The 17,976-nt window shown below is 42.7% G+C and overlaps 1 protein-coding gene across 1 annotated transcript in view; it reads left to right on the forward strand.

The window, feature by feature from the left end:
- Nucleotides 1-17,976, forward strand: part of LOC311100142 (protein unc-13 homolog B-like) — a 125,431-nt gene that overhangs the window by 66,475 nt on the left and 40,980 nt on the right. Inside the window, exons 10-13 of the mRNA XM_084140921.1 lie at nucleotides 70-160; nucleotides 16,427-16,473; nucleotides 16,607-16,685; nucleotides 17,709-17,783. Of these exons, the coding sequence (XP_083997047.1) occupies nucleotides 70-160; nucleotides 16,427-16,473; nucleotides 16,607-16,685; nucleotides 17,709-17,783 (292 nt within the window). The remainder of the gene's footprint in view (nucleotides 1-69; nucleotides 161-16,426; nucleotides 16,474-16,606; nucleotides 16,686-17,708; nucleotides 17,784-17,976) is intronic.

Here is a 17,976-nt window from a genome sequence, read left to right on the forward strand (position 1 = left end):
AACCTCCACTGAATAGTACAAGTACATTCTTGGTGACTCTCACTTTGTCTCTCAACCCACACACATCAGTTTCCACGACGATGGGCCTCCTTTGCCCTTCTCTCCATCCAGAATACGCTGGTTGAAGGCCATCAACAAAGTCAGGGATCAGCTTCAGGAGGTAGGGTTTTATTCCAATGTTAATCCTATGTTCCCTTTCCACTCATATATTACCTTCTAAGCATCTTGCCCACTCTACACATTCACAACCACACTTTTATTAACCTGCTACCCCTTTGTATTTTTTCCCAATCGGCTTGGTTGAGTTTCACCTCTGGTAGTTCGAAATCGGCAAACTAAATAGCTTATTCCAAGTATTTATCCAGATGCATTTACTTACGTGTATGTTTGCTGGTTAAGTTAGAATATCAAACAGCTGTTCACTGTTCTTGCTCTCATTACTTTGCTTAGTATCTCAGTACAGTATACAGTTTACTCTCTGGGAAATGTTCCTTTCTTGCACTCTCTGCCTCTCCCACCCCCTTGATCTCTCTTGAGCCCCCTCTAGTTAATTTCAGCTCTCGTCCTGTCACCATGTAATTGTGAGGGTTAGGCTTTTCTTTGTGAAGTTAGACGTGACCTAGTGGCTCTGCGCTTCAGAGGTGGATAATTATCAATAATGGATTGTTAACTCAGGAATGAATCACTCTCTCACACCACAAAGGACCTCTCAAATGTAGCCTCTCCTCTTCTCGTGCTATATCAGATTTGTTTTTATGATAATACAATCCAAGATAGGGCCATATTATGTGTATTTCACAGAAGCACGTTGTTGTATCTACTGAAAAACGTCCCACAAAGAGTTCAGTCTCTCTTACTGTTCTATTTATTTTGCTTCATAATCCCCCTTGTCATCTTCCCTGTCGATGAATCTATCCGTCTTTGCAGAGAAGGTAAAAAGATACGTCAAAATGTATCTTATTACAAATACAAGATGCACTAAAGGCCATTGTATCAAACTAAAATATAAAATATTTTTGCAAAGTATTGTATTTACATAATACAGGTTTATTGAGGTATTTTGTAATTTCGAAATAGAAAATACATTTGCAGTTACACTCCTTCACTACAACATTCTCAGTAGCGGTAACAAAAACGTTTTACTTGCTATGCCTGTGATATGTGGTTGTTTATCTACCTTAGTTGAATGCACTGATTGTAAGTCTCTCTGGATAAGTGTCTGGTAAATGACCTAAATGTAAAAATAAACAATTGCGAAGCACACAGAGTATTATTATTGGCTTTGTTTTGGGGGCGGAGCTCATTAGAATAATACCCAGCATGCTTTACAAGTTTTCATTTTACATTGACATTTTGGTCATTTAGCAGACACTCTTATCACACCATAGTGCCATTAGACTTCTGATACCAATGCAGGGTGAAAGTTCGCCACAAAATTGTGAACTGCTATAAATTGTATATACAATTATTTTGTATTTTGAAAATACAAATTACAGGTCTCGAAAGTATCTACTTACAAAATACATTGGATTGTAGAGCAGGCCAGTGAAATACAAATGACAAAATAGTCAAAAGTAATTGAAGTATGTATTTTAAATACTTCCCATTTCTGACTCATTCTCCCCCTGCAGCCACTGGAGACTAAATAAACTAAACTAAACTAAACTAAACTACTGGTGAATTGACTGAACAACTACATGAGAGGGAAAGATACAGGAGAATAGAGAATGAGTGTGATGGGAATAAAGAAGTACAGCTTCAATGTTTATCCCATTTTTATTTTGCACATTTTGCCGAGCAATTGTAGGCCGTGCTTTATCCTGTGATGAACATGCTCACTTTGGGGAGTATAAGGATAGTGGGAAAGTTTTGCACATATAGAAATGGTACAAAGGAATTGGATGGGCTGGGATATTTGCAGAAAAGTACTGTGAGAAACCATGCTGATTTTCACATTGTAGACGCAAGTGCGTTTGAATGAGTTAAGAGGGCGGCCAAACCTGAATCTCCAAACGGAATACAGTGGGGAAAAAAAGTATTTAGTCAGCCACCAATTGTGCAAGTTCTCCCACTTAAAAAGATGAGAGGCCTGTAATTTTCATCATAGGTACACATCAACTATGACAGACAAATTGAGGAGAAAAAATCCAGAAAATCCCATTGTAGGATTTTTAATGAATTTATTTGCAAATTATGGTGGAAAATAAGTATTTGGTCACCAACAAACAAGCAAGATTTCTGGCTCTCACAGACCTGTAACTTCTTCTTTAAGAGGCTCCTCTGTCCTCCACTCGTTACCTGTATTAATGGCACCTGTTTGAACTTGTTATCAGTATAAAAGACACCTGTCCACAACCTCAAACAGTCACACTCCAAACTCCACTATGGCCAAGACCAAAGAGCTGTCAAAGGACACCAGAAACAAAATTGTAGACCTGCACCAGGCTGGGAAGACTGAATCTGCAATAGGTAAGCAGCTTGGTTTGAAGAAATCAACTGTGGGAGCAATTATTAGGAAATGGAAGACATACAAGACCACTGATAATCTCCCTCGATCTGGGGCTCCACGCAAGATCTCACCCCGTGGGGTCAAAATGATCACAAGAACGGTGAGCAAAAATCCCCGAACCACTCGGGGGGACCTAGTGAATGACCTGCAGAGAGCTGGGACCAAAGTAACAAAGCCTACCATCAGTAACACACTACGCCGCCAGGGACTCAAATCCTGCAGTGCCAGACGTGTCCCCCTGCTTAAGCCAGTACATGTCCAGGCCCGTCTGAAGTTTGCTAGAGTGCATTTGGATGATCCAGAAGAGGATTGGGAGAATGTCATATGGGCAGATGAAACCAAAATAGAACTTTTTGGTAAAAACTCAACCCGTCGTGTTTGGAGGACAAAGAATGCTGAGTTGCATCCAAAGAACACCATACCTACTGTGAAGCATGGGGGTGGAAACATCATGCTTTGGGGCTGTTTTTCTGCAAAGGGACCAGGACGACTGATCCGTGTAAAGGAAAGAATGAATGGGGCCATGTATCGTGAGATTTTGAGTGAAAACCTCCTTCCATCAGCAAGGGCATTGAAGATGAAACGTGGCTGGGTCTTTCAGCATGACAATGATCCCAAACACACCGCCCGGGCAACGAAGGAGTGGCTTCGTAAGAAGCATTTCAAGGTCCTGGAGTGGCCTAGCCAGTCTCCAGATCTCAACCCCATAGAAAATCTTTGGAGGGAGTTGAAAGTCCGTGTTGTCCAGCGACAGCCCCAAAACATCACTGCTCTAGAGGAGATCTGCATGGAGGAATGGGCCAAAATACCAGCAACAGTGTGTGAAAACCTTGTGAAGACTTACAGAAAACATTTGACCTGTGTCATTGCCAACAAAGGGTATATAACAAAGTATTGAGAAACTTTTGTTAATGACCAAATACTTATTTTCCACCATAATTTGCAAATAAATTCATTAAAAGTCCTACAATGTGATTTTCTGGATTTTTTTTTCTCATTTTGTCTGTCATAGTTGACGTGTACCTATGATGAAAATTACAGGCCTCTCTCATCTTTTTAAGTGGGAGAACTTGCACAATTGGTGGCTGACTAAATACTTTTTTCCCCCACTGTACATCAAAAAGGGAATGACATCTCTGTCAACCTCAATTTATCCTGATTCTCTGTGATGTAGGTGGCTGGGTGGAGCTGCCTTAAAGCTGCAATATGCAAGTCTAATAAGTGGTAGATCTGTTCTATGTGCACTCTTTCTATGCTCCCCGGTCTTAAGTTCTGTTTTTGCATCTTGCTTTTGGTGTTGTACACCAGCTTCAAACAGTTGAAAATACAATATTTTTGGTTATGGAAAATATATTTCACAGCAGTTTAGATGGTACAATGATTCGCAACACTATACTTGCTTATTTTGTCACATAAACTGAAATTAGGCTAACTATTTTAATTTTAGCAACCAGGAAATGGCAGAGCAATTTCTGCATAGTGCACCTTATGTGACGTAGTGACGTTATATTTGATACCGGAGCTCCAAGGCATGCGTCAAAATCGCTAAGCAGTTTACTTCGAAACAGTGTTCTGATGCCTGTATCACTTTATCAAAAGCACGTGATCAATGACGTCCGAAGCTTAGTTTCGTCGAACAACCACCTGATTGGTTTGGTACTGGTTTCGGTAGAAGCCAAAATGTCTACTCGGCGCATGAGCGACACCGTGTGGGACGTCATCTATAATAATTAGGCTGCTCTAAATTATTTTGACCAGCATGTGCCACTAGTGTACAATGTGTTGATCAAAGCCTTGAGTAATGAACCTATTTTCGACATAATTGGCTGGAAAGCATCAATGCTTCAGGAAGCTTTGTTTCCCCATCACTACCTTTTTAAGGTTTATATTGAAAGAGAATGGTCAGATTTCGTCAGTCTATCTGTTGGTCAGAGACAGTTCATATCAGACCTGGGTTCAAATACTCTTTCAGGCATTTCAATTACTTTTCAATACATTTCAAAACAAGTATTCAGATGATAACCTTTATTTGAAAAAGAAAACAAGTAAATTAGTTGAATATGGGAATTTATTTGGAAATACACTTGGAAAGTATATGAAAATTGAAATAAGTACTTTCAAATACAATTTGGTCGACTAATAACCATTCAAATACTTAGAGATTCTCCTGTACTTTTGTATATCTTTTATCTGAAAGTAGCCCTCACGAGCCCCAGAAAATTGCGTACTACGTCAAATATGTGCAGATATGTGCACCACGTCATTGAGCTCTCTCTCTCTCTTGCTCTGCTGTGTGTGCATCTTGCTAGCTGTCACTCAAATGGCGAGGGGCTGAAGCTCATTGGCTAGAACTCTAATTGCTAGGGGGCTGGCCGACATGGGGAGAAATGTAGGGAAAAGCACAGCTTCCAGAAAAACAGTTGCTTTCAAACTAGGGATTTTGTGGCTGAGGTAACACAGTAATTCTGTTCATAGATTATGCATGTATGAACTACACATTGACACATTCAGCCCAAAGCAGGTGGTTTCAAAAATACTTTGTAGTCGCCAAAGTTCCTGGAGCATGTCTTTTAAATAAAAGTACTTGTTTTGGGTTGTGTATTTGGAAATACTCAAATACACAGATAAAAAATATAATTGAAAAAAGACTCAAATACACATGTATTTGAACCCAGGTCTGGTTCATATACAGTATGATGAATATGTAGAAGACTAGAAGGACTGGTTTCAGCTGTAGCATAGATTATGTTGTTTCTAATCATGCACTCCATTAAACCAATTGATCCGTGGTAAGAGACCAGTGCTGGTCGTAATGAACAGGTTACAGCTATAGTAGTGCGGTGTCTTGAGATGCATTCCATTAATTAAGCCATTCAGCCTGGTTATGAGGAAGGGGTTGTCATGGCGCTGTGTTCCATTATGCTGATTGCTATAGGCACGATAGAGAGATGGCCGTGCAAGCCCCTGCTGATGGAACGCAACAGGAGCGCTGGAGAGCAAGGTGAAAGCCATAAAAGTGTTATTTATTATGGGACATCGGGAGGCACTTAAGACACAAGCCTGCATCCTGACAATACTGTACTGAATTAGAATTAGTCATTAATCAATCAACAACAGCGTTGGAAAGGACAGGATAATACATAAACATGGGGTGATACAAAGCATCTTAACACATGTTTTCACACATTCAGGAATGGATATTAGCTCTGTAAGGACTGTGTGCGTCTGGGTGTGTCAGTGTGTATGTCATGTATGTGTGAGCTATGAAGTCATAAGCCAAATGGAAAGAGCGAGTGAGGACACCAGGATGGTACAGATAGAGGTGGAGAGAGAGAGAGGGGGAAATGGAGAGAGGGAGACTGAGAGCTGGCATTTTCACAGTTGCAGATTAGCTATGTGCTGGAATACGTCGCCAGAGGACAGAGAGAAAGGGGAAGAAACGAGAGAGCGGGAGAGAGGGGTACTTAACTGGGACTGAACTGTCATGTGAGCCTAGACTCCTCGCGCTTGCTCTTCCTGGGTTTGTATATCTGGAATGAGAGAGAGTCAACACTTCTCCTGCGTCTGTCAATCTGGGTGAAGACGAGCAGTCAAATGTGCTTTGAATGTAGATCATGGAATTAAAAGCACCTGGGGATATTTAATGAAAGGGGAAAAAATCCATGGTTACTTTTAAGATTTGGTGCTTGTCTTCTATTGAACAGTTTTCCACACTGAGTCAACGGTCCCCACTAAGTGACTTCTCTCGCCTTCACAGATTCTTACAGTATACTATTACCTTCATGAGGTAAGGTTTATTGAATTTTATGCATCTTTAGAATTGCTTTAGAATAGAGTTTCCATTTAATATTGCACTACATAAACTTAAGAAAATGTTTGCTCCTGACTTTTCTGACTTTTATTAGTGAAATGTATTGCTAATAGAAAAATGTTTCCATAACAAAGAGTAATATTGTGCAGACCTGGGTTCAAATCCAGGGTTCAAATGTATTTGATTATCTGGTATTTAAAATACTTTTTTCTGTGTATTTGAATACACAGTCCAAAACAAGTACTTTATTTGAGTATTTGAATGGTTTACCATATTGCATTTGAGAGTATTAAAAATTATATTTTCAAATGCATGGGAGTGTATTTGATTCAGTGTATTTGAGTATTTTATATGTGTTTTTCCAAATACATAAAAATATGAAACTACTTCTCTTTTCAAATGAAATATATCTGAATACTTTCTTCGAATTTATACTGAACAAAATATTAACATGCAACATTTTCAAAGATTTTACTGAGTTACACTTCATAGAAGGAAATCAGTCAATTGAAATAAATTAATTAGGCCCTAATCTATGGATTTCACATGACTGGGCATAGGCCCACCCACTTGGGAGCCAGGCCCACCCACTGGGGAGCCAGGCCCAGCCAATCAGAATTAGTTTTTCCCCACAAAAGGGCTTTATTACAGAAAGAAATACTCCTCGGCACCAACCCCCCCAACCCCCTCCTGGGCTGGCGTGGTTACACGTGATCTGCGGTTGTGAGGCAAGTTGGATGTACTGCCAAATTCTCTACAACAACGTTGGAGGTGGCTTATGGTAGAGAAATAAACATTGAATTATCTGGCAACAGCTCAGTTGGACATTCCTGCAGTCAGCATGCCAATTGTACACTCCCTCAACTTGAGACATCTGTGGCATTGTGTTGTGTGACAAAACTGCACATTTTAGAGTGGCCTTTTATTGTCCCCAGCACAAGGTGCACCTGTCTAATGATCATGCTGTTTAATCAGCTTCTTGATATGCCACACCTGTCAGGTGGATGGATTATCTTGACAAAGGAGAAATGCTCACTAACAGGGATGTCAATAAATTTGTCTACAAAATTTGAGAGAAATAAGCTTTTTATGCATATGGAAGATTTCTGGGATCTTTTATTTCAGCTCATGAAAAATGGGACCAACACTTTACATGTTGCATTTATATTTGTGTTCAGTATATGTGAAAGTATTTGAGTTATTTGAAATAGTATTTGAACCCAGGTTTGATATCGAGATATAGTCCAAAATATGAAAATGACAACGTTGCTCCTGTTGCATGAATAGGAATAGAAAGAGCGGCCAATTGATCAGCTGAAAACGAGCCAACCAAGCCAGACATTTTTTATAGGCCACAGAACATGATGGAAAGAGAGAAAATACATTGCTCTGGGGCACTCCAGTGACTCAGTCAGAATTACCCAGACAGACTCCTACCAGCCGGCTCCCCTTCTCTGTGATCTGGACAGCTTACTGCTGAGGCTGAGCCACTGGCCATTCAGATTATATGGGCCGCTGGCTGCATAGGTTAAATGGGCCAGGAGTAGTCTTCAGGAGCCCAGCTAAGAGCTGCTGTGAAAGTGATTGGTGTCTAAATCACATTTTAGATAACCAATGTGTATTGTACCTGGAAATGTCTGTTCATTTAGTCTCTGTTTATTTCCAGATTGTCATAGTTAATGGAGAATGATATGATATGGCAACAAAAAAAAAGCTATTTAAATGGAAAGTCAATGCCCACTGTGAGGATGTCTGATTCCTAACAGTCTTTTACTCCTCTCCTGAATTTATATTGCTAATAACCTCATTGGCTTGATATGTGATTCCTGACAGTCCTGGGCAGCTGTTATAAATGTACATCACTAATAACAGCACCATGGGTCTGGCAGATAGCTGTCCTTAGTGCTATGCATGATTATGCCTTCCCGTCAACCTTGCTCTTATCATGCTAATGTACACCTCCAGTACTTGAGTGGTATTGGACAGAGGTTAAACCTCTGGTGGAGGGGAGGGTTAATTAAGTTTCCCAACAGCGTAGAGTCCTCTACACAAGCTGGAGACACACTTTAACATCTCCTATGCTTTTACATTCTCTTAGTTTTTCCATCTTAATAGCCATAGAATTACTCCCCTATCAATTCAGACAGGAGAAAAGTCATTCTTGCAGTACTTTTATGTTGTAATATATGTGTTACGTTTGAAACGTATGTCTATTATAGTACAAGGGCAATAGAATAAATACATTTGCTTCATAGGTTGGCAAGGAAACATTGAGCTTGTTTGCCCCAGCCCAGGTGAATTTCTCTGATCGTTTGTGATGGTTTCTACTCTGACTATACATTTCTATTAAGTTGGAAACATAACGTGATATAGAAATTATATCCACATCCATCACTGTCCATTACAAACTTTAGGCCATCTGTCTTAACAAATGCCAAAGCTCTATCTATCCGCTGTTTCACAGTCACAGTGGAGCCAATGTCTCCCTGAATCAATTTGAGTGAGTATCAACAGATGTGGAATTTCAATGAATTCCAATGATGGCCGGCATCTCTTGTTGTAGAGTAATCAACATTAGCTGCGCTCAACACCAGCCCCTCTGTACATTTGATTTGATTATGAGTAAATATATTCCTCTGGCGACTGTCAATGACGTTTAACATGCTGTTGCTCCACAAGGGTGCTGTAACACCAATGTCACGATCACCACAAAGCTCTTCAGCTAACATAAAATAGACTGATAGAGTCAAAATCACTTTTGTTAGTGACTGAATGTATTAAAGGTCCTGTAGTGGCGATTCCCTATGAAAAGCCACTGGCACAGGAGAGAGCTGTCCATAACACATCCACAAAAATCAGCTTTCCAAAAGTTACTCTTTTTGGGTGAAGTTCCCATTTATTGGGCATATAAATGTGATACGGTAAGAACTGTATGTGCTCTCCTCTCACCTGTGCTAACCCTTCCTGGTTACCTGTGCTACCTATATACACACGTGACCAGTGACCCATGACCCCAACATATAGTGCCCTCTAGTGTACAAACCAAGTAAAAATAACCCTTGACAGACAACATATACACAACACATAAACAGGCCAAAACGGTTCCTACAGGTCCAATGCAGCTGTTTTTTTTTACCTTACTGTGATTGTTTTCAATTAAATGTCCAAAAATAAACAAAAATAGCTTCTGAGCAAAGATACATTTCTCAAGCAATAATTTTTGCTAGCACTGTCTGTGAGTGGTCTGAGTGGGGAGGGGAAAACTGAAAACTAGCTGTTATTGGCAGAGAGGTTTGGAACGCTCTTTATCAGTCAATTAACTAATTTACCGCATGGTAATGTTACCATGGAAAGGCCAAAAGCTCCATCCCACCAAAACAGACTCTTACACTTAATTTTTATTATTTTCTCATAGTGTGGAAATATTTATAAAACACAGGAGAATCACGTTTTTGACTGCACTGGGCCTTTAACGACTTATGGCAATATGTTTTATCTTATTGGTCATTTTCATGTTTGGTATGTGTCTAGTTATATGCATCAGAAATGCCAGTCCAGTTATACCTAAGTGAAAACTGGCTAAAAAGTTGACAGGAAAGAAAGTTCAGCTAACCCTGTGCTCTGTTTGACACAGACTTCTTGGTCTTGGCAAATGGCCACAGAAGCACACAGAATGACGGTGGTTATACTGACCAATCTGTCTGTCACTCAGTCAGACACACAGACAACAGCACAGGGAGGGAAATTGTGCAGCCCTGATTCCCCTCAGCGTGTTGGTGCTTAACAGCATAATGGCACACATCAAGTGGATAGGGTTGGGCTGTAACTGCCTGAGTTGTCTTCCAACACACAGGATCAGTGGGGATGAGAGGCAGATTAATAGGTTAAGCCCTGCAAATAATCCTTGCGTGTTAGTTGGCTGTTGCGTAAGTGCATACTAACTTATTGTCTCACTATAGAGTGCATAAAATCATGGTGTTTGGATTTCCATGTACAGGTATATGCCTGGATTTTTCATTACGTGCATCTTTCTACAATAGCTTGCATATGTTGGAGTACTAGTCACTCAAGTCAGATAGTATGGTCATAGGCATTGATTGTTTATGGGAGCATGTCAGGTTCCCTAGTATCCCTGTGTCACTCAACCAGACCACACGCTGTGTCTAGCAGAGGGGGAGGGGTCACAGCTATCTATCTCCTCTATTGCAGCTGGTGTGTACACAAGAATGACACTGACTCGGAGGAGAGAATTGAGCCGTCAATTAATTACCAGGCTGTCTTCTGATCATGTCCTAATTATAGAGTTTAGGCCAGCTGTATGGTGTCCGATCATTTCAGTGCTCCTTCGTTCTCCGTGATTGAAGAGAGCGGGTGAGTGGCCAACCCACTGATGTACAGAGCACTGGCTTGACTCACAATGACCCCCAATATCAATGTGTTTCTTTTTATCACAATTCCACGCTCCACTTTGCCTCAATAGTCTATCTCTCTGGTGTTGCCTTCTACTCCCACTCTCCCATGCCTGAGTGTCTGTGTGTTTTATAGAATTCTGCCGGCAATGTACATAGGAATGCATTGGCATGAGCTAGTAAGATGGTTATGTAGGTTGTTTGCAAACCAAATAGAAACTGAATGCTAAAAATAAATCTTCAGTCATCGATTGCAATTCAACTTATCTTGGCGCCACTTATTTACTGAGTTTTTTCGTCATGATCTCAGGAGCCATTATAGCAGCAGGAATATGTTCTGGTTTTTCCCTCTCTCTGCTTTCTGGTCTGTTGGACTGAAACATTAGAATACTGGTAAGCTCTCAAAATGAAGATGTGGAATTATGCACATTTGTATAAATTGTATTGATTCTCTGAGGGGTTTGTGCGCTGTATGCCAATGACTGAAATGTAAAGGATGAAATGGCTGTGAAGAATGCATAGGGGAAAGTTCATGTTGATAGAAAACAAGCATTCCCCCCCATAAAAAAAAATCTTTGCGTATTATAATATTTTGAAAAACAAAGAATTGTACTGTTTTTCTCTTTCTTCTCTGTCTCGTCAGTCATGGACAAGGCTCTGTAAGCAGATCAGTCTCTTCTACAGTTGAAGTCGGAAGTTTACATACACTTAGGTTGGAGTCATTAAAACTCGTTTTTCAACCACTCCACACATTTCTTGTTAACAAACTATAGTTTTGGCAAGTTGGTTAGGACATCTACTTTGTGACACAAGTAATTTTTCCAACAATTGTTTACAGACAGATTATTTCACTTATAATTCACTGTATCACAATTCCAGTGGGTCAGAAGTTTACATACACTAAGTTGACTGTGCCTTTAAACAGCTTGGAAAATTCCAGAAAATTATCATGGCTTTAGAAGCTTCTGATAGGCTAATTGACATCATTTGAATCAATTGGAGGTGTACCTGTGGATGTATTTCAAGGCCTACCTTCAAACTCAGTGCCTCTTTGCTTGACATCATGGGAAAATCAAAAGAAATCAGCAAAGACCTCAGAAAAACAATTGTAGACCTCCACAAGTCTGGTTCATCCTTGGGAGCAATTTCCAAATGCCTGAAGGTACAACATTAATCTGTACTAACAATAGTATGCAAGTATAAACACCATGGAGACAACAAGGACAACAAAGGCAAGGTATTGGAGTGGCCATCACAAAGCCCTGACCTCAATCCTCTAGAAAATGTGTGGGCAGAACTGAAAAGGTGTGTGCGAGCAAGGAGGCCTACAAACCTGACTCAGTTACACCAGCTCTGTCAGGAGGAATGAGCCAAAATTCACCCAACTTATTGTGGGAAGCTTGTGGAAGGCTACCCATAACGTTTGACCCAAGTTGAACATTTTAAAGGCAATGCTACCAAATACTAATTGAGTGTATGTAATCTTCTGACCCACTGGGAATGTGATGAAAGAAATAAAAGCTGAAATAAATAATTCTCTCTACTATTATTTGGACATTTCACATTCTTAAAATAAAGTGGTGATCCTAACTGATCTAAGACAGGGAATTTTTACTTGGATTAAATGTCAGGAATTGTGAAAAACTGAGTTTAAATGTATTTGGCTAAGGTGTATGTAAACTTCCGACTTCAACTGTATATCGTCAGGATGTTGTGTGGTCACACAGAGATTCGAGGCCCAGGGTGCTGGTCGGCCCCTGAGGACGGAGACCAGTGAAGCCAGGCCCCCATACAGTCCTCAGGGATGTTCTCCAGGGGCCACGAGAGGGGCCTCAGTGGACCAGATCAACCCAAAGGGACAGAGGCACCTCAGAGTCCACACAAGTGGTCCAAGAGGAGGGAGCTGGGGGGGGGGGAGAGGCCTCAGAGCCCCAAGGTGGGTCACAGCCTGCGGAGGAAGCTCCAGAAGTACCTGCAGGGCCCGGCGCGGCCTGGGGAGCCCTCCATCCACCAGCCCCAGGACCAGCACTCCCCTGTGGATGTGCAGCAGGACATGTTCATCTGTGACCTGAAGAGAGACCCCTTCAGTGGGGAATTCCCTGGACTCCACTCCTCCCTGCCCAACGGCCGCAGTCACACAGGGATTCTAAACCCACCTGTGGCTGGGGAGTTGGAGCTGAACAGAGAGGGCTTCATCAACGCCCCCTGTACTGTACGCACCAACGGCCCCACCACTAGCCTCCCCACTTCTCCCTCTGGAGAGAACAGCAGCTCTGAATGTCAGGATGGGATCGGGGTTGTGGAGGACACACACAGGCCTTCTCCTAATGAAGGGGAAGAAGAGGAGGAGGAGGAAGATGAGGAGGGAGAGAAAGGGTCCAGTGACATCGTCGAGCACATACTGAAAGAGCTGCGAGGGATCAACAAGATCCAGGAGGAAATCTCAGACCTGCGGCATTACCTGACCTCTGTGAGGGGCTCTGTGGACGAGGTCTCCTGCTGTGTGGATGCGGTGCTGAATGAGATGGGGGAACTCTGCTCCTATGGAGCCTCAGCACCAGGACCCCAGACCCAGCTCTATCCCCAGACCACTCAGAGGCTCAGCGTCAGGCGTGGCAGCCTGGGTAGACAGAATGCCGTCACAGCCACCAGTCCTTTACTGGAGCGCCGGCACGGGTCTTGGGACAAAGACCCAGTGATGATGATGATGATGATGCCACCCCAGGGGTCACCTAAGAGATGGAGAGAAAGGTTACCTACTTTCCAACCTGAACTACCCGACCAGGAGAACTCAGACCACAGCTCAGATGTGCCCTGTTCAGGGCCAGGATCCAGCCTCTCCTACCTGGAGCGGGGGTATGCCCATGATTGCCCCAGCACCAGCTCCCTGTCCTCCGGCCAAAGCTCCAACACTCTGGCCCGGGACACCAGGTACCGCTCTGGTAAGGCCGGGCTGCGGCAGAGCGGTTGGGCATTGGCGGGCATGCAGCATAGTGTGAGTGGAGATGGGTGGTGGAGCGGGGAGAACGGCTGGAGCGAAGAGGACGTCTGCTCCTGTATGAACAGTGGAGAGGAGGTGGAGGACCACTGTGGAGGGCCAGGTGGCTGGGCCAGGTACACCACAGGAGAGACTAGCAGCACCCCAGGCCAGTCCTCCCACAGCAGCTCAGAGCACCTGTCCCTGCTGTTCGGCCGCAACAAAAGCTCCCCTTCCAGCTCTTCCAATGTGGTGGACTGGTGGCCCCCCAGGCAGCAGGGCAGCGATGGACACTTGGAGTGTGACTGTTCAGCCAACTGCCCATACTCCCGGAGCTCCGGCTACCACACCATGGACGCCTACACTGATGATGTGGGGAGCTGTGGGCCGTCCAGGAGCATGAGTCACTCTACTGTGCTGCTCACAGACTGTGATGATGGCTACCTGGAGCTGCACTTCCCCTGTGACCACCGTCTGTCCTCATTTGACGCCCTGGACATGGGATCTGCTAGGAGCCTGGACAGGGAGTGGACTGAACAGTCTCTCGCAGGACACGAAGCAGGAGAGTGGGGGTCGGGGAACCTGCCTAGCCCTGAGCCTGAGAACACCCAGCCCCTCAATGTGGGATTTGATGTGAAGAGCATTGGGAAGGCTGTGCTCACCTTCAGGTCGGCTCTGAAAGGGGCTCTGAGGAAGCTGGAGGGGTCCAGCCCGGAGCATGGTAGAGATGACAGTGAGTCTGAAGCAGCTCCCTCTCCTGTCAGACCCTGCTCCCCTGAACCTCCTGAGGGAGAGATCACTCTGCCAACTGATCACGTCTGCTCTGGGTCTCCACTGGAAGAATACAGCGAGGCTTCAGTGTATGTGGACTGCAGCCCAGCCCAAGAGAACCTGCCGTACTCCCTACAAGCATCCCCAAATGAAAGGACTCACTCCCCCTGCACCCCTACTGAATATCACTCCATGGTGCATTTAGAGCGCCGTGAAGAGTATCAGACTGATGCAGAACTGTCCAACCCAGAGCTGACACCAGACCACAGTCCTCCAGGAGGGGCCAGGCAGAGCCCAGCAGAGTCTAACCTCAGCCCAAGGGGGATAGGGTTAAGTCCAACAGGGTTAAGTCCAATAGGAGAGGACCATGATGGAGCTGATCAGGATGAGTTTAGTGAACAGGATGCTGTCAGCCCTAAGGAACGCCTTGCAAATCTGCAGCGCATCCTGAAAGAAAAGAGACAGAGACGCAAACTCTCCAAATCTTCCCAAGGATCCCAGTCCACTTTCTCTGAGGAGGAGTTCAATCCAGGTAGATCTCCTTTCATGTGTGCTACAGTATTTGCAAGCCCAGCAAAAAATAACTAATCTAACACTTATATTCCCTATGTACCTAAACTTTTAAAGATTTTCTCTGACTGCATTAGCCCATGATTTATAATAATGAATGTAGCATTACACGGTTATGATTGATCCTCCCACCTTTTGATTGAAAATGGTCACTATTGATTGCTAGTGTAGTTCATCTGGTTATTTGATGTTATTTTCTTCGCTATTTATATCCATTAACCCTAATGTTGTCTTTTTTCATGGATGTTTCTTCCTTCCAGACGGCAGCAGAGAAGATGACCAGGTTACTCTCATGCATTTCAAATGAGCTCCCTTTTTAGTTATGTTTTGTTGTTTTCATTCACGCAGATATATTTTGAGTTTTGATGTGACTGTTGCATTTGCCTTTGGGTGTTTTCATATCCTATGCACGGTCCCCATGTTTTTATTTTGTCATACCTTGAACGGAGGTGTTTTAACTCTGCTCGTAATTTATTATTTATTGTTTGCTCCTAATGAATGCATTTTCAAATGGCTTTAGAATTATGTTTTGATTTAATTAAAAGCACCTATTATTTCTCTACTTCAGAAGCTGAATAGGGTAAAATAATGATGTTCTTGGCAGCAATAGAAACACTGTTGTGAAGTTGTTTTGTAGATGCCATATTCTGAGCACAAGCTCCAGTGTTTACACACAGCAACCGATCCTGCCTGGTTTCCTCAGAACTGTTTCAAACGCTGTCAGAACCTCCTAGTACAGGAGAGGGAGAGGAGAGCCCAGATACCCAACTCAGGTCCCATTAATCTGAGAGGAGGAGGTGCACAGGCACTGATGAAACACTTTACTTCAGAGGAAGAGAGATGAAATACAACTGTCGTTTTTTTCCATGTTATTGTACAATTCCAAAAAAGTTCTCTGACGTGCTTCCCCCCCCCCCCCCCCCCCCAAAGTTCTCCCAGTTGTACTTTGAACATCTGCGCAACAAAAACAAGTTGGTCCTTGTTTTATTTGCATCTGTACATTGTTAGTGATGTCGAACAGAAAACTGGTCATTAATATGTTTCTCATCTCTTTCCCTGTCTCATTTTACATGCACCTCCCTCTTGCTATTGATTTATATATTTTTCATCTTATTTGATCTATTTTAGGCTTTTCAGTTTGGCAACAATCATTAGATGCCATGTATGGATCAAATGTGATCCTCTCCTTGTCTCAAGACATTACTTAAAATGGTGTTCTGAATGTGTTCTCTATGTACCATCCAAGAGGTGAAACTCAACCAGCTGTGTGTCTTTCCATTCTCTCTAACCTCTGTGTACCTTTTTAACATATAAAAATAAGTATATTGCTGTGGTGTAATAGCTGCATCTGAAAACCTAATGTGTTTTAAATCCTGCAGGGACGAGATGATGGACCCAACTCCAGACAAGCTTGGATCAAGCCAGGGTAAATGATGACGACACCCAAATCATTTATTTCAATGTTGATTTAGATTTGCCATGCTTTTTTAATGTGCTGAAAAAACTAATGTATCTGTTTCTGTATGAGTACAAGGGTATCATTCTGTTCTGTTCCACAGCGGTGGAAGTGGTTTGTTTGGGATTGACAGCATGCCAGACCTTCGTAAGAGGAAGCCTATACCCCTGGTCAGCGATGTGGTAAGTGTTTCCTCCCATCCTTGTCAGTGCTTAAAATCTTAGTGCTGTTCTATCTGTCAGTACATGTTTTTCTATCCTGTAATACCGTCACAAGAGAAGCATCTTGATAATTGAGGATTAAATTAATAATTTCAGTATTTGCTTAAGGTAGATCTGGTTAAAAAAAAAAAAAAAAAAAAAGGTCATAGCATGAGGAATCGCCAAGATATCACCCAATGAGGCACATGTGAAACCAGTCTTATAATCTCTCTCTCCCTCCTCTCTTAATCCCTTAACTATCCCCCACAACTTGCTTGAATGCAATCATTTTCCTTGGTCAGGCTATGGTAAGTGGAAATAACCCAATTGCCCCTCCCCTTTGTAGTCAGAAATGTAAAGGCAATACTGTATATCAAGTAGGACAAATTGCACTGCTTGTGCAAAGCTGTACTGCAAACAATGTGTACTAATGTGCAACAAGGGTTTTATGGTGCAAATAAGTAACCATATGTCACCATGCAACTGCACTGTAGTGTTCCTACTTGATATAATAACTTAAAACAACATTCCCTTCCTTGTATTCTACCTCTCCCCTTAATTCATTCATATGATTGGTTGATTTTGTTCTGTTGGGTTTGTACTCTCCACCCTTACATGCTGAACCATGAACAGACCATCACTACCAGGGTTTTAGCAAAATCCACCATTGGTAACACTCAAGCACCTGGGTTAAGTCTCTGTTTCTTCGACTGGTCAGTGATGGTTCAGTTCTGCCCATGTTGTCACCTCTTATATGACCTGTGTTGTAACAATCCTTACAGGAGTTCCTTCCTTCATCTGATTTAGTTTGGGGTGTTAAAGCTCTATGGGCCTTGGATTACTCACTTGGGTAGTACACTCACTGGGTAAAGGTCCTAACAACTCATTTCCAAATTCATCTAACACTTACAATACTCAACCGATCTTTGTAGTCACTGTTTGGGGTTAGTTGAAGGGTTATGGTGAGTTACCATGGCAACTAACAATCTTCCTCTGTCATCCAAGTCACTGGTCCAGGCCAGGAAGGCTGGAATCACCTCTTCCATGGCCGCACGGTCATCCGTCAAAGACGAGGAGCTGGTGAGTACATCATGGGATACATATTACTCTGAAATAATCAAAACTCTATTCAAATCTCACCAGAGAGTAACTCTGTGTTGTTTTTATCACACTGCTTTGCTTTATCTTGGCCAGGTCGCAGTTGTAAATGAGAACTTGTTCTCAACTGGCTTACCTGGTTAAATAAAGGTGAAAAAAAAAAAGAGAAGACCAA

This window comes from Coregonus lavaretus, assembly GCF_964263955.1.
Source record: "Coregonus lavaretus genome assembly, chromosome: 24".
In the NCBI taxonomy this organism is placed as follows: Eukaryota; Metazoa; Chordata; class Actinopteri; order Salmoniformes; family Salmonidae; genus Coregonus; species Coregonus lavaretus.